At 33.3% G+C, this 24,569-nt stretch overlaps 1 protein-coding gene across 2 annotated transcripts in view; it reads right to left on the bottom strand.

Annotated features, from left to right (window-relative positions):
- The window catches only part of LOC124364512 (roquin-1), a 76,715-nt gene that overhangs the window by 19,349 nt on the left and 32,797 nt on the right, over positions 1-24,569 (bottom strand). For both annotated transcript variants that reach the window (XM_046820068.1, XM_046820059.1), the window contains exons 5-13: positions 24,166-24,341; positions 19,574-19,907; positions 18,081-18,333; positions 15,930-16,066; positions 11,623-11,755; positions 6,609-6,768; positions 6,277-6,378; positions 5,663-5,781; positions 3,249-3,478 (exon numbers count right to left, since the gene is read on the bottom strand). In XM_046820068.1, coding sequence (XP_046676024.1) covers positions 3,249-3,478; positions 5,663-5,781; positions 6,277-6,378; positions 6,609-6,768; positions 11,623-11,755; positions 15,930-16,066; positions 18,081-18,333; positions 19,574-19,907; positions 24,166-24,341 — 1,644 coding nt within the window. The remainder of the gene's footprint in view (positions 1-3,248; positions 3,479-5,662; positions 5,782-6,276; positions 6,379-6,608; positions 6,769-11,622; positions 11,756-15,929; positions 16,067-18,080; positions 18,334-19,573; positions 19,908-24,165; positions 24,342-24,569) is intronic.

A 24,569-nucleotide genomic window follows, 5' to 3' on the forward strand; every position in this document is an offset into this window, starting at 1 on the left:
AAGACGTCGTGAAGCATCGCCTGTAAGTGAGGACACATTGTTTTTCCTGTCTTCAAAATGCTAATGTAAGGACTAATTAGTAATGACACTTCCAATTATGATCTCTTTTCTTCTGAAGACATCACTAGTGACTTGGACGATACGGGACGATGATCCTACGTTTGATCCTGCCAATTTAGGACCGTCTACATCACAAACCAGATTTGGTCTGCCCCCTACAAACTAGGCCTAGATTTTTTTGATGTGAGTTCTAGTTCTGATTCTGAGCAAAATGTTAGCTTAGGCCCTAGTGTAACAAATATTCCAAGGCCTAGAGGTAGGCCTAAGGGTAGTACTAATGCTACTCTAATGATAGTGACTTAGCCTATTCTCCAGAAAGAATATGGGTTCTGTCAGTGTCAGTGAAATGATGATTCATCTATTAGGCCTCTAAACATGATTTTTCATTCAATGAGATTCCTGGTCCAAGACATTGCCCACCTCCAGACTCAGCTCCCATTATGTATGTGCTGCTTTTTCTCACTAATAACCTTATTGAAAATTTTGTTACCGAGACCAACCGCTTATGCTCAAGATGCCATAAATAGTAGTGGAATGAACAGGGTATGGGAAAAAAGTTTTCTTTTGCGGAAATGAAAGCTTTCATAGCAGCAAATTTGAATATGGGACTGAATAAAAAACCTTCTATAGATATGTACTGGAGCTTTTCTTCTTCTCAGGTTACACCATGGTATTCTCGATTGTTCAGCAGAAATAGATTTGAAGATATTTTAAGATTTTTTTCATATGGTTGACAATAAAAAATTGGCAAAACACGGTACCCCATATTATGACCCCACAGCAAAATTTCAGCCACTTGTAGACCATGCTAATAGAGTTTTCCGTCAATATTATATCCCTAACCAGCATCTAAGCATTGACGAGTCTCTAGTTGGAACCAAAAATCATACCCAACTATTGCAGTATATGCCCTAAACAAAAAGCACCACAAATCAAACTTTGGGTGCTGTGTGATTTCCGTCTCAAATTATTGCTTAGCATTCTTTTGTTATAAAGGAGCTAAAAGCAATGAAGACCAGGAAAACATAAGAAAAAGAGGTTCCTAGCTTTTACTGTAGTTACAAAATTATTGGACATGGGGAACTATCTGAACAAGGCTTATCACTTGTATACTGATAACTTTTTCACGTCCATTCCTCTAATTGAATATTTATATTCAAAAATGACATTTGTAACAGGTACAATCAGGAAGAATAGGAGAGGAATCCCTGATGAATTGTTAGGAAAATACAAGGTAGGGGATAAAAGATACATGAGGAGTAAGGAAATTTTAGGTTTAGCTTATAGAGAGAAGTCATCTCAAAAAAGTCAGGTGATTCTTGTGTCTTCTGATATCAAAGCTGCTAACGTACAAGTAAGCAAGAATAAGGGAACAAAAGTGGTAATAAAAAACAAAACCAGACATGATCCACCAGTATAATAAATTTATGGGTGGGATCGACACCCACGGACCAGATGTTATATTCATATCTAGACGAGAAGGCGTACCGTAAAATATTGGCGTAAGATCACATTCATATTTTGTCTAGAATGATTTTGAATTCTTATATTCTATACAAAATGAACTGCAAAGGACAAACCTAAGTCACGTTTGAATTTCACAATAAATGTTATTGAGACACTTGCTCAAGACTGGCTAATTGCTAAGAACATTCCAGCTAATTTAGGAGGAGGTGATGGCCAAATGCCCCTTAGTCGGTTTGGAATGGATAAGATTCCTGAAAAGAAAGAAAAGAATTGCTGTGTCTGCAGTACAAAAAATCAAAGAAGGAGAACAAGACTGCATTGTTTAAAATGTACCAAAAGGAGTACATGCAGAGTGTTTCCATAAACACAAATGTGCATAAAGAAGCACAAAAGACCGTGTAAAATATTGTATATAGATTTGTTAACTATAATTATTATTACTATACATTTTTAAATGTTCATGTATAAAGTGTTTGAAGACAATTGTGTAAACAAGAGAAAACTATAAGGTGACCATTGTACAGTAATTCACATGGCCTATGGACAAACAAGAAGTTACAAGGTAAACACTTGTTATACCAAACTTTTCATGTTGATTCGCATGGTGTGCTGTGTTGTAATTTTCTATAAAAATATTTCTAAAAACTTTATTTCTGAAGATATCCATATGATTTTTTCTATACTTGTTTGAAAAATATGTTATACTTTCTTATAATAATAATGGTTTCCTTGAAATAATTTTTTTTATCCTAGTTGTCACCAATCAAACACAAAAAATAAAAAAAACATCCTAATTTTTTGAAAAAAATAAATAAAAATAATAAATAATAAAAAAGTTTAATTGTTACAAAAATATATTTTGATGCTTTTATATATACTACTAAATAAAACAAAACAAACATCACTAAGATACTACTATTTATAGATGAGTTACACCAGTGTTTGTAGGAGTGTGTCAAAAGTGCCATTTTGAGGCTGGCCTTTTTGGCAAGTAATCTGGATATAATGGCTGGGGTGTTTAGAAGTACAAATGAATTTATGGCTTGGCCTTCAAAGGGTTAAATACTGGTATTACTACTGCATTTTTTTAACTGCGTTGGAAACAACACTCCACTGTCGAAACTCTAATTAATTATGTACAACAAGACATCCATGATTTTGGGATAGATCTTAATCGAGAAGGAACTAATTCCATCCAGACCCGGTGAAATATTATTTTTAAGTGATCTAATAACGCTCACCAGCTCATGTGGTAGAACTGAACATTTTTATAATGCAGTAGAGGAAAATTTTTTAATTGAGGATCGTTTACGTTTAGTTTACTCACAATATTTAAAAAGTAATCATTAAAATAGTTTGCAACATGAGCTAACACTACGGCAAAAATTAATCCACGCTTCCGACAAAATGGTGGTGGCCAGTAGAGCTGGCCATAAGAGTTCCAAGGACAAATTATAAATACTAACTTCAAGTGAATAGGGTTAATATTCATTAACTACTGTTTGGAACTGCAATTAAAATTTTACCTCACTTGCTTAAAACTTATAGTGTATGAAATTATTTTCATTTGTGCTGTTATTATTCATAGTGACTGACCAACAATTTAAAAATAAAAACTGATGATGTTTTTAATGTTTGAAGAAGTTTATTCATTAGCAAAAATGTGATTATTTTTAGGAAGTAGACCAAACAAGGAAATACTATGACAGTTGAAAAGTTACCATTGAACTGAGGGGGCCAGGCGGGGGCGACAGGGCTGGGGGCAGGGACGGGTCGACGGAGTCCAGGGGTGGAGATAGTAGCCTCACCAAACACTGCTGAGCTCTGAACAGCCTGGGGCCTCATCAGTGCCTTGGCTGCAGCTGCCGCTGCCCGCGATATTGGTCCATACTTGCTCACTATTGGTGGTTCGAATGGGATGAACTCATCGTCCGTCAGCACAGAATCAGATCTGTACAAACCAGCCAGTTAGTAAAACTTGCATTGTTCACTCCAACTTCCAGCAAAATGGTGCAAACGTAGAGATTGTTATTATGAAAAGTTGCAGATAACCTCTAAAATTATTGATAACAAATCAAGAAACACCAAAAATAATTACACAGCTTTCAAAAATATTTTTTTAAAAGAGTCTGGGGTGTCTGCTTTGAGATATTATTCTTAAAAATTAACATATACGAGGGCCATCCGGAAAGTAGTACCCGTTTCCGCCGCGTGAGGCGCTGACGACGCGAGTAGCCGCCGGTCAAGGTCAGATCGCTTCAGTGGCTTGTCTGCCTTCTCTGTTACAAGTTCCGTGACGCTAGCATTGCCTGTGTTGTTTCTGAGGCAGTTCATAATGTTTAAAAAAATTGAAAACGCCGCCAGTTATGAAGTGAGGGCTGTAATAAAATTTCTCAACGCAAGAAACATTCGACCTTGTGATATTCATCACCAATTAAAGGAAGTGTATGGAGACAATGTGATGGAAGAGTCATCTGTTCGGCGCTGGTGTCGTAATTTCAACTTGGGGAGGGGGAATACACACGACGATGAGCGTTCAGGGAGACCATCTGTCATTACAAATCAACTGCTGAGGTCAGTAGACGAATTCGTGAGGAACGATCGGCGCGTCACAATTGATGACATCTGTGAACATTTCCCTAATGTTTCTCAAACAATTGTTCATGAAATTGTCAAAGACCATCTGCATTATTCAAAAATGTGTGCAAGGTGGGTCCCTCGCATGCTTACAGATGAGCACAAAACCAAGCGTATGGCTGCTGCATTCACATTTTTGGAACGTTATTCTGACGAAGCAGACACGTTCTTGAATCGCATAGTTACTGGTGATGAAACGTGGGTTTGTTATGCTTCACCTGAGAGTAAACGACAGTCAATGGAGTGGCATCATACTCATTCACCAAAGAAACCAAAAAAATTCAAGACTGTTCTGTCCACCAGGAACTTATGGCAACCATTTTCTGGGATTCGACGTGGTGTACTGCTTATTGATTTTATGGCCCGTGGAGACACTATTAATGCTAATGCGTATTGTGAAACATTAAAGAAATTACGGCGGGCAATACAAAATCGACGGAGAGGTCTATTGTCTGATGGCGTCATTCTCCTCCATGACAATGCCAGGCCTCATGCAGCGGGGATAACACAACAACTTCTGCAGCAATTCAATTGGGAAATTTTCGACCATCCACCGTATAGCCCGGACTTGGCCCCTTCAGATTTTCATCTCTTTACAAAACTTAAAGAGTTTTTGGCGGGAAAAAGATTTGACAGCGATGAAGAACTTAAAGAAGGCATGACTACGTATTTCAATCGGCTGGCGGCGGAGGAATATGACGCTGGAATACAAAAACTCGTCACACGTTATGACAAATGCTTAAATTTGCTTGGAGATTATGTGGAGAAGTAGTTTAAGGTATGCTCTTTTCAATAAAAATGTTTATATTTGTTAATATTTACTTCTGTGTCTTTATTTCACAAACGGGTACTACTTTCCGGATGGCCCTCGTATGTACAGGAAATTTAGAAAGCAGAGTAAAGGTAAGTAGCACAGTACAAGGTTAACAACACTGATAAAATGTGGACAAGCCAAAGCATGTTTGAACTTGTACTACCAATAAAACAGACTTCAACACTTTATGCCACTGAGTATTTTCATTACTTGAGGTTGAACATTTTGGTCAACACTGAGGTAAACTTTGTTTAATTTGATCTCAAATTTAGTTTCTAATTTAAAAATGATATGTTTTTGAAGATTTTAAAATTTATAATGGTCTTTTAAAACTTATCATTGTTAAAATATTTTAACTAAGGGAGTTCTGTGAAGCAATCTAAATCAAATTTTAACCCTTTCGATCACAGCCATCAAAATGTACAAAACACCCTAACAAATTACTGTATAGGATCAATAAGAGCAAAAGCACTATTTAGTCCATTTACAGTATTTCAAAAAACATTTTCTTATTATATTAAAAACTTTACATTTTTCAATTGTTTAAAAAAATTTTAACATACCTTTTTTAGTAAAGTAAATAATTGGCATTGAAATTAATCAACTTAATAAAAATTTTATTTTGATTGCCTCAATGAACATGTCAAGCGTATCAACAAAGAGGAACATGAAGCTTATAATTACCTGTAGAGGACAGGACGATACGAGCTGGCCAGACTCACTTGCGAGTTGGGACCTGAAGTTGTGTGCAGGATACCTCCAGAGTTCCACATGGAATATGTTGATGTGCAAGTTTGCGTATCCTGTAACATAGCATCCAACCATCAGCCTTCTGTCGAAACACGTTTTCAGAAATAAATCAAATAAACACGTCATTTTCTTACCAACCTACAGTATTTGACATGAGTAAAGGAAGAAGCTGCAAACGGATTAGTGCATTCACCTAAAGTGCTGCCAGCTTCAGGAAATTTTCTTCCAGACCACAGCTTCTTAAATATAAATAACAATTCTAGGAACCCTTATTTCACTTTAACTTGTATATCTATCTCTAACAATAATAATAATAATAATAATAATAATAATAATACAACTAACTTTACTTGTTATGTTTCAATTCAATTTTATGTATATCTTTTGTATGTATATCTTTTATGTATATCTTTTTAAAAAATAATATAAATTTTTAAAATTATGAATTTATTGTTAAAAAAAATTAAACCTTTACCAAGTTTTTCCTAGATAATGACATTTATTTTTTATACAGTTCACCTGTAACTACAGCAAAGGCTAGTACTCACTGAGCGTAGAGGAGTGTTACATTTATTTCGCTCCAGCTGGGTAACTATCTCTTGTTTCCGTTGTTGCAACAACATCAAGTTCTTATTATTGTATCTCTGCATCTACACAGAATAACAACATTGGTGTTACAAATTGGCAGACTTACCATGTATCAAAATTATGTGAATGTATTTAAAGTCGTCAGTAATAATAAGGGCTCACAATAAGATCTAATATTGAAATACCAATTCTATAGTATATATACAAATAATTTAAGAGTTAGAACTTTATTATCTTTTAAATGTAAATATCTAATATAGATAACAAAAAATATGCTGCTTCACCAACATACCTTGGAAGGTGGAGGAGGAGGAAGATGGGAGAGCCACGCCTGGGTGTGGGCAGGTTCTATGGGACGGTGGTCTGTCTGTGGCGGGGCAGTAGATCCGTAGTCAGGCTGTGGTGCATACAACTGTCCGCCACTGCTCAGCACCATATTGTGTGGTGCAGCACTACACAGACAATAACAATTTAAGTGAGATAGAGAAATACTGAGTAAAGTTTATAAATACACTACCTCTTTAACAGTTTAAACAAAAGTACAATATTTTACAAAAATCTATATTCTTGAAATTTAATCCTCTGAACCAGAATAAACACATTTTTCAATAAAGCTGTACTACTAATTTTGTATGTAGTCATATAAAACTGGTGCTTTTAAGAAGTATTTAGTATTATAACATAAAATGAGGCAAATACTTAAAACTCTAAATATAATTTCCAATCAAGATTTAGTTAGAATGGATTTAACTCATTTTTAGAATTTAATAGAACAAATCTATAAACAAGGTGTGTCCAAAAAGTATACAACCTTGACATCTGGCATGAACTGATGTTACTCGGCGGCAACAGCAATCTGGTCCCCTTCAAAGTACTCCCCTCCACAAGCCACTACCTTATTCCAATGCTCCTCCCACTTCCGGAAACACTCCTTAAATTCATTTTGCAGAATGGCTAACAGGTCCTTTGTCGCATTTTGTTTTAATTGTACAACATCGTCAAACTTTTTACCTTTTAAAGAAATTTTTAATTTCGGAAATATCCAGAAGTCACAAGGAGCTATGTCAGGACTGTATGGAGGCTGTCGTAGTTGGTTGATGTCGTCTTTGACCAAAAAACTCTGGATCTCGTAGCCGCCTTAGGACCTAAAGATAATACTCCTTATTCACTGTCTGGCCTCTTGGAGCATATTCGCGATGAGCAACGCTGTCCTGGTAAAAAAAAAACTGTCAGCATTGTCTTGACATTGCTTCGACTTTGTCTTGCTTTTTTCGGCCATTGCTCTTTGCGAGTTTTCCACTGTGAAGATTGAGCCTTTGTTTCAGGGTCGTAGCCATAAACCCATGACTCATCACCAGTAATAACTTTTTTAAATAGCCCTGGGTCACTTTTTATCAAATCCAGATTGTCCTGTGCGATTTCAAGTCAACAGTTCTTTTGGTCTTCTGTCAGCAGCCGAGGAACAAATTTTTACGAAACATTGGTTCATTTTTAAATCTTCGTGTAAAATGTTACAAACTGACGATTTTGGTATTCTTAAATCTTCTTCCAGCTCTCGGACAGTCAATTGACGGTTTTCATTAATTGCTGCACGAACACGTTCAACATTTTCAGCGTTTCTGGCCGTTGAAGGCCTGCCAGATCGGTCATCACTCTCCACTGATATGCGGCCATTTTTGAACCGCCTAAACCACTCTTTTATTTGTGTATTGCCCATAGACATGTCACCATAAACTTTACGTATTTTAGTAATCGTCTCTGATGCAGAATGGCCAAGTTTTTGACAAAATTTAATGCAAATGCGCTGCTCAACACGTTCAGTCATATTGAAATGTGACGCACACACATGGCAGTACTGTACGGAACAGAGCGCTGTGACACACTGAGTGACCGGATCGTATTCAATGCCTAATATGGGAAGGAGTAGGCTCGCCCCTCCCCTCCAATAACCGGTTCGAGCCGGTCGGTTACGCCGCGGCCACCTACTAGTCGGCGGTCGAATACTTTTTGGACATAAAACAAAGTTGGGTTAATTACACAATTTATAACTCAAGAATAGCTGTACCGATTATAATGATTCTGATTTGTTGGATTCATCTCCACCCCAAATATCAGATTAACTCTTAAAATATCGTAATTATTTTATGACAGCACCCCTATTTTCAATTTTACACTTTTTGACATATTTTCTTGATCGTGGCTGCAAATACAGGGTGTCCCATGAAGAAACGGAGAAACTGTCAGGACTTGTTCTTACGGTGAAAATAACGGAAAAAGTTCATATACACACAGGTCCAGAAACGCTTAGCGAGCTATACAGGGTGAAAGATTTCGCCCAGATTTCAGTGCCACCGTTAAAAGGGAGCCCTATTAAATTATTTTGGGCGTTACCCAGGACATGAAATTTAATGTATATTATGCAAATTGAACTGAAAAATTGAATAAAATTGGTACCAGACCTCTAGCTGCAGTAATTTTTAAGATATCTGAAGAAATACGCAAAATTCGGTGTCCAAAAACAAGTTTCATTTAGGTTTCAAGTAGATTAACTTTGTTAAATGTGTAACAAACACATAAAATTCTTTAACAAAACTTGTAAAGAATTAATTTCTTAAGATAATGATGTAAAATAAGCCAGTAAAAATTGTACGTAAACGTTAAGAAAATCAATTTTTAATTAAATAAATAACGTACGAAGAACAGACAAAATCGGTTACACTTTTTTTCTTACTGAATGTACATGTTTTTATAAACTTTTATTTTCACTTACTATTGCAAAAAAAATAAATGTTAACAAAATAACTAACCTTAGTTTAGTAACTGTTCGAAATTCCCTCCTTCACAATGCACACAGCACTCTGCTCGACGTAAAATATTTGTGGTGGCTCTGTGAATTATGTCTGGATTGTTTCTTATACTGTCAAATGCGTTGCGAATTTTAACGAGTAATTCTTCCTTGGTATCAACTTTACGTTTATACACCATAGCTTTGATATGTCCCCATAAGAAGTAGTCAAGAGGCGATAAGTCAGGCGATCGTGGTGGCCAGTTGATTGGTCCAAGTTCAAGAAATTAGCATTCAAATGATTTCTAGCTACTAAAGAAAAATGAGGAGTTGCACCATCGTGTTGGAAAATCATTTTTAATCTTTTTTGTAAAGAGATATCTTCCAAAAGAGCCGGTAAATCATTTTTCAGAAATTGTTCGTACCTATTTCCTGTAAGGTTTCCTTCAAAAACGAATGATCCTAGAATTTTGTCATCAATAACGGCACACCAAACATTAATGTGAAATCTGTGTTGGAAAAAGGTTTCTACGGTACCATGTGGATTTTCTTCGCTCCATAAATGACTATTTCTACAATTGAAGGACCCGTTTCTCGTGAAAGTTGCTTCATCAGTAAATAAAATTGAATTCACCCTATCAGCATTGTCTAGAAGCCAATGAGAAAAGTTTAACCGTAAAGGGTAATCTGTCGGCAGCAAATGTTGTACCTTTTGCAGGTGAAAAGGATGAAGTCTCTCTTTACGCAAGATGCGCCACACTTTGTTTCTCGATAAACCAGTGCGATACGAAATTCGCCTCGTACTAGTACCCGGGCTACGATGAATATGTTGAATCACTTGAAGTTCACCGTTAACGCGATGATGTGCCTACCGTTCAACCGAAAAAGAAATTGTTGGAAATGATCCATTCGTTCTTAAAAACTGAAACACTGAAGAAAAGGTTTTCGCATTCGAAATCCGCCTTGCAGGAAATCTTTCCTGATATTCACGTCAAGCAGCTTCCGCATTTCCATTAGCATATCCGTAACAGAACATTATGTCGCCATATTCTTCATTAGAAAATTGAAACGGCATATTAACTTTTATACTGTATCAATATTTACACTTAACTTATCTGTATGACACTTCAATATAAAATATTCAAAAAAAGTTCGTAATTGTGATTGTTGAACAGCTGTTAGTACTGCCAACCTATGAAAATAATATTTTTGTTACAAAAGTTGTAGAATAACGTAAATTAATTTGCAATTATCATGTTAAGTTTCAGATTTTATGACACTAAAGTTTTTTTACTAGTATGTAATTCATTAGAAAAAATAGAAGAATGTTTCTATAAATAAAATCTATACATAATTATTTTCAATAATATTTTCAATAATTAACATGTTTTCTCCAAATTTTAGGATGTACATTCAGTAAGAAAAAAAGTGTAACCGATTTTGTCTGTTCTTCGTACGTTATTTATTTAATTAAAAATTGATTTTCTTAACGTTTACGTACAATTTTTACTGGCTTATTTTACATCATTATCTTAAGAAATCAATTCTTTACAAGTTTTGTTAAAGAATTTTACGTGTTTGTTACACATTTAACAAAGTTAATCTACTTGAAACCTAAATGAAACTTGTTTTTGGACACCAAATTTTGCGTATTTCTTCAGATATCTTAAAAATTACTGCAGCTAGAGGTCTGGTACCAATTTTATTCAATTTTTCAGTTCAATTTGCATAATATACATTAAATTTCACGTCCTGGGTAACGCCCAAAATAATTTAATAGGGCTCCCTTTTAACGGTGGCACTGAAATCTGGGCGAAATCTTTCACCCTGTATAGCTTGCTAACTAAGCGTTTCTGGACCTATGTGTATATGAACTTTTTTCGTTATTTTCACCGTAAGAACAAGTCCTGACAGTTTCTCCGTTTCTTCATGGGACACCCTGTATAATTCGAGAAATATAATTCACTCGAACCACAAGTGCTCATATAGCCGAAATTGCAAGTAAAGCCATGGGTAACTCCTAGTTTATTACCTTTTATTTATAACCAACGCCTAACAGAAATAGATGTTGATTTGAAAAAAAAAAAAAAAAAAATCTGTTATTTTTGCTTCTATTACAGAAGTTAGATCTTTAATACTTAAAATACGATCAAATTATTGGCATAATATTGTTAATCTATTACTATGGATAATTAATATGGTGGAATTATAATAAGTTGGACAGAATGAAAACTAATCACTTTAGCTGGTCACTGATAGGATTTGGACAAGCAAGATCTGTAACTCAAATCCCAATGACTAACAACTTGGACTATGCAACCCATAAAGAGTGACATTAACATTATTTCAGAAGTTTTCCTTATATAAAAATACACCCTTCTATTTTTCTTCATATTTTTTGTGATAGTTAACAAAACCCACATTAGCGCACTTTAGTCTGTCATTTGGATTCTATTCAATTTATTATATTTTTATTTGTATTTATTTTAAAGTGTGTAGAAGCTCGATATGACCGACTTACCTGTAGATGTCAGGAGTGTAGGTGCCTGGAGTGGGTGCAAACATCTGCTGTTGTCGAGGCTGATAAGTTGAGTGAGCTGGAGCCGGACTCTTGATCGGGAACAAACTGTTGTTCAACTCATTGACCCTTACTCCTGCAGAAATAACACACCAGATCAACTTTCCAGTTTACAAAACTAATAATGGTTGCAACTAAATATGTTGATAAATAAATTATTTAAATTCAACTCAGTCAAATTTTACATAAAGGAATCATTTTAGTGATTTACCAAGTCTTGATTTATTTAAATGCAAAGTACACATATCCAGATTATCATAATCAGCTTATAGAGTGAACACAGTTTATGATGTATTTAAATATCCACAGAAGAAAACATCTTATAAGTGTGAATATATTTGATCAAAACTTGCTTTTTCACTAAGCTTAAACTCAAGATTGGCTAACTTCTTGAGTAGAATACACTGTTTTCATTAAAATTCGAAATAAATTCCAATATTGTATTAATATTATCTGTCTGTGACATCACTGCTAAATTTTGGCCCAATGTAAATTTACATGGCATTATAACTGCATTTTGTAAACAATTTTAATTTTAGATACTGATAAACAATTAATATTGATGCCAATATAAAGAGCAAAATGTAGAATCATAATAGAATTGTCTTACATTATTAAAAGCCTGAAACGTGATAATTACAGGATGAAAATTTCAAGATTTTTGATAAAATACTCTAAATAAGTAAGTATTTTGTATTAAAAGTTTAATAGAATAGTTAATCTTACTCCATAATAAAGAATAGGGGACTAAAAAAATCATTACTAATAATCAAGAATTTGTTACATGGATGCAACTATATATGTATATACACATACGCACGCACGCACAATTGGTTTGCTCAATCTCCACTATTTGACTTTTTAATGGCCACTCATTTAGAATGGCCCACAAAACTATTTTTGAGTAGTATGGAAAATACAGTAAAATGCGGATAATCAATTATCAACTTTTTGAAATTAATAAAACAAGTTTTAATTTACAAAGGACTACGCTGCAGGGAGTTTTGCGAGTGAGTTCGAGTATCAGTATTCAATTGTACCGAATACGCACTGACCTCCCCCACGAATTGGAACTGCCCGGCCAGCCAACATACCGACTTCCCGCTGGATTGGACTTGCCAGCCAGGTCACTTCTCATTCTGTCAGTGAATATTAATATAGTGTACTTTTACAGTTGCTACAATGGAAGGTAAGAAGAGAAAAGTGGACAGTGAGAATACAATTCTTATCAGAATGGATTTAAATATATTTTTGTTCATACCTCCAATTCGAGCTGGGGCATTACCCATATGTTTGATTTCACAGCAAACTGTATCTGTCATCAAAAGTGCGAACATTAAACATGATTTTGAGACCAAACAAAAATAGTTTGATTCACAATTTCCAATTGGCAGTAATTTACAAATCAAAAGTTGATTCCTTATGTGCCAGTTGGTTATTCAACTTCTACTCAAATGTTGAATCAATCTATGATATCACTAGAAAAATGTGCAGAAGCCTCTGTGAATTTCAGGACTCTCGCAAAACATATGAATGCTTTTACTGATACAGAAATAATGAAAGGTTGCATGTTGGCAGCAGGGAATGCATTATTTAAGACCAAACAGGACGTTGTTGACACTATTAGTCAAATTCCACTTTTAGCAGCTACAATATTAGAATAACAGAGGTGTTAGCAACGAAAATAATACAATATTAAAACAAGTTTTAGTATGTACATCTGTTGCTTCATAAAAATTTTCATGGAGATCGTCTTCTTGGAACCAGATCAGACAACGGAGGGTGACACATGGACTTGTCATCGGAAGCATATTGGTCTTGCTATAAGCCTACTGCCCGGTTCTCTCATTCAGAACAGGTTAGTTTGTAAAAAAGTAGTAAATCTAGGATTAGTTATCTGAACCCCGAAGTTTGTCGGCAGAATTTACCGTAGCCCACATAATTATCCAATCTATTCGTAATAAGCTGTACCAACTTGAGCTCATTGTGAGTGAAAAGCCTGCAGAGGTCATATGTATTAATGAACACTGGTTGACCGAGGATGAAATCCCCTTCTACATCCCTGCTGACTACATAAGAAAAAATTATTTTAAAATTTTAATACTTTTATGATGAAGAGCATTTCAAAAACCCTTCAGTAAACACACAATCATAAAAATTATTCAAGCACTACAGATTTGTTTTGCTAAAAAAAGCACAGGGTTTTGAAAACATTCAGTTAAAGTTTATTTTTCACCAGAAAAGCTCTTTTTTTAATTTTTTCAAAATTTCAATACTTTAATGATAAAAACCATTTAAAACAATGCAGAATCATGTGTAATGTAACATTACTTACTAAAAAGAAACTCAAAACATAACCATAACCTTACTCAGACAATTTTCAAATAAACTCTATAACACTGTCTTCATGGACACTCAGACGTATAACCGGTCCAAACATCTTCTAAAAGTTTTCTTATATGACTGTCATCACTTTTTAAATAAATTTAAATAGCTAATATAACTTAGAAAAATTTTAAATTAATAAAAACGCACAATTATATAATATTAGAAAAACTCCGCTACTCGTCACGACACCGCGATCACATTCCAACAGAGAAAGTGTGGTATTTTTGTTCATTGATTACATAACCTAACAGCAGTACAAATAGAAATAAAAGTTTAAAAGATTAGTTCAGTTCATGTATTAGCCTTAATTATGATATCAGCCAGTATGGTATAAGTTGTAGAGGTACTAAAAATGAAATATAAATTGGCTCGTTCCGAGACTCCAGCATTTTTCGTGTAGGAACGTCTCGCCTCTGAGAGAGACTCTTGGCACTCAAGCGTTTTTTTACATTGTCTTGTAGGGAGATCCCTGGTACTAAAAGGGTTACAATTATGACCGTACCGTTTCTACTTGGTTGGTTGAATAATAAGCAACCCGAGATTTAATGAAAATGTACTATTCTATCATTGCACCATTCATTAAAGTATTTTGTGAATTAATTTGTGTCAACTCAAATTAAGTTCTACTCTTGAGCATAAAATGCAAGTTGTAATTAAAATGATCAATTCCTTACATTCAAAATATTCACTATACCATCGCAACAGTTCGGTAGTTGAGCAGAGGTTTGGTTCTTCCGATTTTTTTGTTTTAAATGTTTTTCTTACTAAATGTGAAGGTGAAGAAGATATTGCAAGTGAGTACTTAGGCTTCTTACTTGACACAGAACTGAATGTAGCAACAAAATAAGATTAGTATCTGGTGTGAGGATATCACAGATGAATGGTGGCACTTTCCTAACCTCAAATCTATCTGTGCAGAAACTGTTGATATTGATATCAAACCATTGAGAACTTTTTAAAACACGTAAAAGTTGAGCCTGAAACTACATTTTCTGATGTTGGGAAAATAACAAATGTTGTACAAGTTCTAAGCAACTGCTTCTCTTTATAACCCAATGGTAAATGGATGAGTGACACTGCACATATTTTTTCACTCAAGCAAAGCTGCCTTACAAATTTAGATAATTGATTTATTAACTCGATGAGAATCAGTTGTACATCCTCAACTCGAAACTTGAAGGAACTTGTTCAAAATAAAAAGTGCCATTTTCGCATTAAAATATGTTTTATAAAAGTTTTTACTTTTTGTTCATCTGATTTTAATTATTAGACATATTAATTTGACATTATCCTGATGATTTCTTTTAAAAAAATTCTTAATGATTTGGTGTTACATTGTATTTTAATTTTTTTTTTAATTAAAAATTATAATAAACTATTTTTTAGTTGAACCTTTTATAATTGTTTTAACCAGGTTAACCAAGAAAAACATAGTGGTATAATAATTTTTTTCTTGTGTGAAATGATAATGATTTCTTTGCTCAATAGTATTAAATGTATAAAAAATATAAAGCTAACAATGACATTTAAAATGTGTAACTGTGACCAGGCCTTCTTTTGGTGATATTTCTTGTCTGCATAATATTTCTAAGAGTACATAAATTAAAATTACATTACTTACTAAAATCAAAAAAAAATGTAGATCTCATACATACACACAGCAATCATGTTAAAATACAAATTTATTATTATTATAGAAAATGTCAATTTTTAAAGTGGCAAGTTTTTAAAATTCTTTTTAAAATTAAAGCGGAAGGAATACAATCTGGTCCGCAGCAGACATAAGAACATTTAAAATGCACCTTAACTAAATATATTTGAAAACCATTGTACTATATGACAGTACAGAACTTAATTTGTACCTGTATTGCTATTGAAGGCTTTGTGTTGCTGGCTGTTAAAGATCACTTCATCTCCATGACTAAACAGTGAGTCTGCCAGAAAATCTTCCTCCTTGCAGCCAGGTCTTGCCACGACCTTGCGACTCTTGGAGCGGTACCTGCAGGCGTACCGCTGCATTTAATTATCTTTTTAATTAAAGTTATGCTATTGAAAACTGCATTTAAATTGATGACACCTTATATAGATTACCTGGGACGTTTTATGGTTTAATTGAAGATGTAATTTATTGAATAATAATGTGTAATATCTAAACAACCTTAATAATACTGTAAATATGAAAGTGCCTTTGTTTGTTTGTTTTGCTTTCACATGTAAACTATTCAACCAATTGTACTGTAATTTTACATGGACATTCTTACGTTCCCTGGGATGAATGTAGGCTTATTTTTGTTTTGAAAATACCTTCAAAGTATGCCCCACAGGTCTTTAAATTAGCGAAAAATCCCATCTCGGTCTCTAAAGTTGTGAAATATTAATTAAAAAAGCATGTCTAATGTAATCAACTGTTCTGTGTAAACACTTTATTATTTTCAGTTTGTTTACATTCATAGTGAGTACATTGTTTAAACCATTATTTTCCTCACCGTTTTTGATTTCAGTGATTTGCTAAGTACACATCTACCCTAGAAAATGTCCTAAAACATAAGATGGTCAGAATTTTACTCTCTTTGAACCAGCTGGCAAGAATTATGCTTGATGAAAGTTCGCTTGGTCTGTGCTTTTGAACTAATGTACGAATTCCAACTCTAAATGTTCTAAAATATTAACAATATTTTGCAGTTTCTAAAGAAACAAACATGCAGTGTCATTGTTTATGTATGTTTAACTGTACATTTTGATTAAATATTAAGGATTAGATCTAAAAGACAATATTACTACCTGACTTTTGCTATAAATTTAAAGAGTTATATAAAACCCATCTTAGTTTATATATACATATTGATCGGGAAACAAGGCAAAATCAAGTATGGAACAAAACACATAAAGAACAATGTAAATTACTTTGGCCATAAATATAAACTTGTTATGTTTTTTTTTTATCGTGGCAACAAGGCAAACTCAACATTGGTATCGGAAATATAATTCACTCAAATTAACAGTGGTCATCAATGTGAAATTGCGTACAAGAGAGCAAGTAACTGATAGTAGTGCAGATATAAGATACAATGTAGGTTAACTTTTACTATACATTTAAGGACTGTTATGAAACCTATCTTAGTTGTTTTGACAGAAATAAGCTTATCTGATCTGGAATATACTCATACTAGAGTAAATTAAAATGGCATAAATATATACTCTTTGGCGGATTTTCTTGATCGTTGCAACAAGGCAAACTCAACAGTAGTGTTGCAAAACCTACGAAATTGCGTGTGAAGCCACGTGTAACTGCTAGTAAGTAATTATGCATAATTTAATCCCATAATTAACATTAAACAGATGTTTAAATAATAATGTGCACAGATACCAAGAAAATGCCTACCACTATAGGATTTTCAACTGCCAGATCTAGGGTTATAATTAAATGATTGTACTTAACAACTGAAATACTTTTTCATTTGTATCATGATGTACAGGCTGTACATGATGTACCTTGAATAGGAAACTGACATAATGGGAAGTATACAGCAAAAATATTATTTATTTTGGTTCCTCTGTCAGCTCAATCTAAAATCACTCCGATTTAGACCAAAAAGCATTCTACATCAAGATGTAGAAACAAGTCTACATCAGTAATGTTATTAAAATTTTCAAAAAATTAACTAAACATTAAAAAAATATGTCTAGTGACAGAACCCAACCAGTGCAAATGTAAGGGCTAATAGCTTTCAGGCACAACACTGCAAGAGAGAAACCTTCCACTGTCTATTATAATTCTTCTTAGAGTTATTTTATTATTATTTAAATCACTGGCTGTATTAAAGTAACAATATTAGTTTTTCTATATCTGTCACACTTCATCCCATCCCATGACATATTTTACTTTTTAACATTTATTATAAATTATTAAATAATTCAATTAGTAATATACAGTTCAATTGTACAGAAAAAAACATGAACCTGTTCTATTCCTAACAGAACAAAGCAACATTTTTTTGAGTGTCTATACTAACTTCTCGAGTTCGTCTTCAGAATGGGCAAAGGTGCAGTTGACACCACGGGGACAGGTGCCCCGGAGTCCGAGGTCACGACACAGGCTGATCTTGTACTTAGCATTATGGGCATGTGGTGTGGCCAGTGATCCTCCCTCGCCCAGTGGAGGCTTGCGTGCACCATGCACCCTTATAAACTCCACCAGGCCGGCCACTACAAGCCTTGCAGCTTCCACACCCTGCCACACCTCAGGCCAACTACACACCGACGACTCTGCACAACACATTCACATCTTCTATCATATATGGACGTAGATAACTTTTACAACTAAATTACAATACAAGAAATCGAAACAATTCGGCTATTGTTTATTTCGTCAGCTGTATGGTGTTCTGTCTGGTTTATTGTTTGTTTGAGTTCGTTGTAATGATGGCTGTGTATATGACACAATAATAGTAAGTTTTTGGTGCGTGTTTACGTAATGGATCGTAATTTCCGTGATCGTTCAAGTGACATTCAACATGAGTAGTAGAACATCAATCGAAAGAGGAAGGTTCAATTTATGTAAATAATACACTAATAAATAATTTTATTGTTTCGTTACACGTCCATACGTTTTATAACGTCTGAACTGTTTGTTTACATTCTTCCGCGTACCGTGCTAGTTGCGTGCGCAGCGATGAGTCAACTGGTTCATTCAGCAATTGTTATTTCGTCAGCTGCATGGTGTTCTGTCTGGTTTATTGTTTGTTTGAGTTCATTGTAATGATGGCTGTGTATATGACACAATAATAGTAAGTTTTTTGTGCGTGTTTACGTAATGGATCGTAATTTCTGCGATCATTCAAGTGACATTCAACATGACTAGTTGAACATGAAATAAGCAACGATGAGGATTCCGATTTAGACATTCAATCAGAACATAATTAAAAAAATATATAATAAAAAATAAAAAAATAGAAAATTAATATGAACTAATAGTTACAAGATTGTACAAATCCAAGTGAGCTTTGAAGTACTTACTTTTGTTTGTAAGTAGCACTTTCGAATGTCTGTGTATGATTTTTGTATCGTTTACCACATGTAGAAATAAACACCTTATAAACTACGTGTTGTTTTATTTTCACTCAAAATTAATTGCTCTTTCTTTTTTATATTTTGGATTTTGCATATCACTAACAACAACAATTTTATAAATCAAAAACTTTGAACTAACTTTTCTTTTTTATAAAAAAAATTTTTTTCATGAAGAGGTAGAGTAAGGATACTTTTTTTGTTTTAATTATATTATGTGAAAAATGTTCCTTGAATAATGCTGAATAAAAAAATATATAATATGACATAGGTACTTTAAAGTAAACATGTAATAATAAAATAAATATAAGGCAATGTATGAAGTACTAAAAACACTCCGCCACTGAGAGAAATATGACCGCCAGTTCCAGGGTTAATGTTGAAACATCTTATATCAAGTAGAATTAAACAAAATGAAAAGAAGCCAAGTTTAACATACCAGGACTGGGATCAATAGCCGCCAACAACTCCAAGTGGGGGCGCAGGATGCTGAGGCTGCCAGGGTCACCTGTTCGCTGCAGTGCTATCACCAGCTCTTGCACACTCTGTGCGAAGCTCTGTGGTGTCTGCAGCTTGTCGATGATACTCTGCATGTGGGACTTATGTGCAGTGTCTCCGTAAAGCAGGGCCGACCATTGGTCTGGTGCAATGCGTAATCCTGCCTCTGTGGCAATCTGCACGATTTGGGCATCATGTTCACGTCGCAGAGCCTCGTATGTACGGAACTCTTCCTTTAACTGCATGAGTGATGAGTCTCCTTCTCTCTTTGACACCTGACAGATAAACGAAAATAATCTATGAAAATTGTACACATTGACATTAGTGTCAATAATTTAAAATATCTAATAAAATGGTTACTTCTTTTTTCATGAAAAACTAACAACTCTAAAACTATAAAATTATTAGTCTACTTAATAAACAATTTTTAAAGTCAAATATCCTAATTCTTGTGGGAAAGGAATACTTTTGTAATCCTTAATCTTGTAAGAAATTTCTTCTCATAAAAACTTTCCCTTGATATATTTTAAACCATAAATCCTGTGAATGATTTTACAATTAATATTAACAAACACCTACGTCAAAGAGTTGTCAACACTACTATATTATGTCAGTGGGTTATAAATGGGCTTCTAACTACTGTAGACCAAATGGTTTTAAAGATGCTGGTACTCTAGTTAATGAAAAATTTAGTTTTTAGACCTTGAATATTCAAAATTTGTGTCTGCAATCTGTTTTTGAAACGTAGCTGTCAAACTTTCATAACTGGTATTACTGTCTATTAAATAGAACATGATCTATAAATTTTATAGATCATCTGGATCAGACTTTGACCAATATCTGTAGTCATTAGAAAATCTATTAACCTTGCTGTTACATAATGTGAATACATCTCTTAATGTTGTTTTATGCTGTGATTTTAATATAGATTTACTTAAATTGTCTTTCAATTGTAAAAGATTTATTGAATTTGCTTAAATTGCATTATATTTAAGTAACCAATAGTGAACCACTTACTCGAGGTGCTCACTGCTTTGATAACATTGATAATTTGAACATATATTGAAAAATTGGTTTGTAAAAAATGTCACATCATAATGTTGTATGGATAAATATTAGAAATTTTTTAGAGCATAGACCCGAGCATATTACTAGGACTTTTTGCTTTAGGTTGCAAAGTGTAAATAATGTAAATAGTTTTATTTGTAGGCTAAATGAAATTAATTGTTGTTTCTTGTATTCTAAACCTTCTGCAGGAAAGGCTTTTAAAATTTTTATGGATTTAATTGTTTGTTTGTTTGATGAAACATGTCCCCTTCTTACGAAAAATGTTAAACATCCTAGTAAGCTGTGTTACTATTGTATGTTTTTGTCCGAGTTGTGAGATTTATATCTCCAAATGTTCCTAGTGTGGTTTGTTGTCCTGAAGACTAGGTCTATGCCATGGGATGTAAGTAAATCATAGAGTAAGTAATAAGTGGCCATTTTTTTAATGTATGAATGATGAATTCACCATTAAATTCCATATAGTTTTGTTTCAGAAACTCTTTTAGACAAATCATTATAGTTCATATTGTTTCTGGCGACAAACTAAGATGTCTTTAGATGGTTATTTACTATATGTAAGTTTCTTGAATGATGCTAAAATTTGGTGTGACTTTACTTTTGTATTTTGTTTTTCTCAACGAGGTCAAAGGAGTTTTTCAAACTGAAATTTTAAATTTATTTTGATGTGAGTTCTCAAAATTGGCTACCAGCATTTTAGCCAATTTCAAAATTGATGGTGATATGTAATTACAAGGGGTCCAATAGGTATAACATTCTTGTGAAGTTTAGGTGAACCGCGCATGATTGGAGGTGATGGATTCATCATGCACAGGTATTTAATAGCCTCTTCAGTGAATAAAAGCTTGCTACCATTAATGATTTAAACAACATTTTATCCTTTATTGTACCAATAGGATCTTTAGATAACTTGCTAATAATATTGTTATTAATAAACTTCTTGATCTTGGTCGTATAGTCATTTTGTATAAGTTTTACCCTTATCAGCTTTCCACAGTATTGCTTCATTTTCTTTGAGTTTATCTTTAATTCTCATCAAAGTCAAATAATCTTGTTCCTGTGCTTTGCTAAGACCATTGTTATTATTAAAAGTTTTCTTTATTTTCTTTGCTAACAATAGCATAGTTAAGTTTCTACATTCATAATCAGGAATATCTTTTACTGCCATTTCTACATTATTTTGTTCATTAAAGAGGCATTTTTTCCAAATCCTAGGTAGATTTAAGTTAAAATCTTTATCTAACACTGTCTATACATCATTTGTAAATATAATTCAGATTTTTGAGATTATCCATCGGGAGTCGTCATAGTTTAAAATTTACAAACACAGTACAAAACGTAACGAATAAGTTGAAACTTTAGAAGAGCATATGACAACTAAATTGTTTGTAAAGGTACATTTATTAATTGTCCATTTGCACTTCAGTAACTTATATTTTTGAGCAAGACATACTGGCAGTAGGTCAATGCAAATCATAAAGAGTCAAAGAAATGGTTTTATTATATATCTACCAGTAGTGGCTGCTGCCATAATATTTCCATATTGCCATAGATATTTCTATCAACACCACATTAGTATTATTATATATGAAGTAGTATTACTTCATATACTGTACATCATACATAGCATGTCCTTAAAATCAGTAATGCTCACAGATATCAGTAATAAGAGAATAAAAGATATTAAAGCTCACAAGCTCATAGTAAAGTTTTTTTCAAATTAAGATTCTTACAGTTTTTAAAACCTCTTCTGAAAAATTAGATTCATAATTAGAAAATATTTTGAGATAAATAAAGATCAAAATATGTGTGACGGAGGGGTTTTTACAGGAATATATTTTTCTGTATGCAATGTCCAATGGTCTCTAATTTTACTATTCATTAAAAATTCTAATTTTTAACTATTTTTTATGTATTGTTTATAGATGAGGAATTGGTCTATGAAGCCTCTTTACTTTAATTTTGTCTTCAATACCCATCAGGCTAAATGAAGTATTGAGTAAACTTGAAACAGAATTCACTGTATTCTTGTTCTTATATTTTTCACAGAATCAACGATTAATTTATAGGGTAGACTAGTTCATATTTAAGTCAAGTTAGTATTTTCTAAAAACTATCTTTTACATGAAAACATGTGGTTGTGCAACCTTAAGCCGCCACTACTAAGTACAGACAAATTATACACAATGCAGACTGCACAATAGGAGACAAAATAATCTATTATGTTTCAGATATGTCTGGAATTAATGCAATGCTTTTAATCTTTTTTATTGTTAAACTGCACAAATTTATAAATAAATTATTACAATTACTCTGTTTTCAGTTTCCTTTTTAATGCAACTATAGGTACAGGTTTTCTGATTACTTTTTTTGAATTATTTTTGTTGGATGCAGATATCTTCCAATATAAATCATACTATATTGAGTTGAACATTAAAAGGTGTTTAGCTACATAGATATTTAAAAAAAAACAAGTTATTCAGTTTATTTTTTATGTACAACATACAATAATAATAATTTTTATTGAACTTAACATAAAATTAAATTTTAAACCTTTTACAACCAGTTGGCAATATCGTAACAGCGTGTACTTTTCCACTCAGGACCGACTTTCTGCATAGCATTGGTTCGGTATTTTCAGTTTTCCACTACAGCTTTAGGGATTGTATAACTGAAAACTTAATGGTAATCAAATTTTAGGGAATGTATCGCTGAAAACTTAATGGTAATCAAATTTTAGGGAATGTATCGCTGAAAACTGAATGGTAATCAAATTTTAGGGAATGTATCACTGAAAACTGAACGGTAATCAAATTTTAGGGAATGTATCGCTGAAAACTGAACGGTAATCAAATTTTAGGGAATGTATCGCTGAAAACTGAACGGTAATCAAATTTTAGGGAATGTATCGCTGAAAACTGAATGGTAATCAAATTTTAGGGAATGTATCGCTGAAAACTGAATGGTAATCAAATTTTAGGGAATGTATCACTGAAAACTGAATGGTAATCAAATTTTAGGGAATGTATCGCTGAAAACTGAATGGTAATCAAATTTTAGGGAATGTATCACTGAAAACTGAACGGTAATCAAATTCATCATTTACAACAACTTAACAAAAGCAGTTTAAGCTTTGTTTACATTGAATATGTATATATACACACACACAAAGTTGTTTACAAAAGGGTGCTACAAACTTCTATGGCTGATGGTATTAATGATTTCAAACAAAACACATTCTATAAACATAGCTGGAGATATGTGTTGTTTAGCTGCTAGCTGCCATTTTGTATTTTTTATATACAAAAACAATATCAGAGCACTAGTCAATTAAAAATACCAACTTTTCACATATAAGTTATGACAAATATGAGAAAACTCAAAAAATAATAATTCTGACAAAAGAAGGAGTATAAAGTAACATTTTTTAAATACTTTTAATCTTCTTTTTGATATGAACAACATTACCTTAAAGCAAGATGCCCTGTACAGCAGCTGGACCACATGACCTATACTGGTCTTAGAGGCCTGTGGGAAATGTGGCTCAAGCCGCTGCACTACAAACATAACCAGGACCTTCCGAGAAAGTGCAGAACCGTCCTCCAGTGCCAACAGGACCAACTTCAACACCTCCTCTTGCATTGCTATAACAGACAATAGTAAAACACGTTAAGAATATTTATCCCACAAATTTAAAAGTGAAATTCAGCCAATGGTAATTCAATAACACAAATGAAATTTAATGTCAATATTTCGATCCTCAACAGTACAAATTCTCTGGGTAATACATGTTTCTACCTTCACATGGCTCTTATGACTTTCAATAAGAAAATTATCCTTGCAACACAATGAATTGTAAATTAATAATAAAG

The sequence above is a fragment of the Homalodisca vitripennis genome, chromosome 1 (assembly GCF_021130785.1).
Source record: "Homalodisca vitripennis isolate AUS2020 chromosome 1, UT_GWSS_2.1, whole genome shotgun sequence".
NCBI classification, from domain to species: domain Eukaryota; kingdom Metazoa; phylum Arthropoda; class Insecta; order Hemiptera; family Cicadellidae; genus Homalodisca; species Homalodisca vitripennis.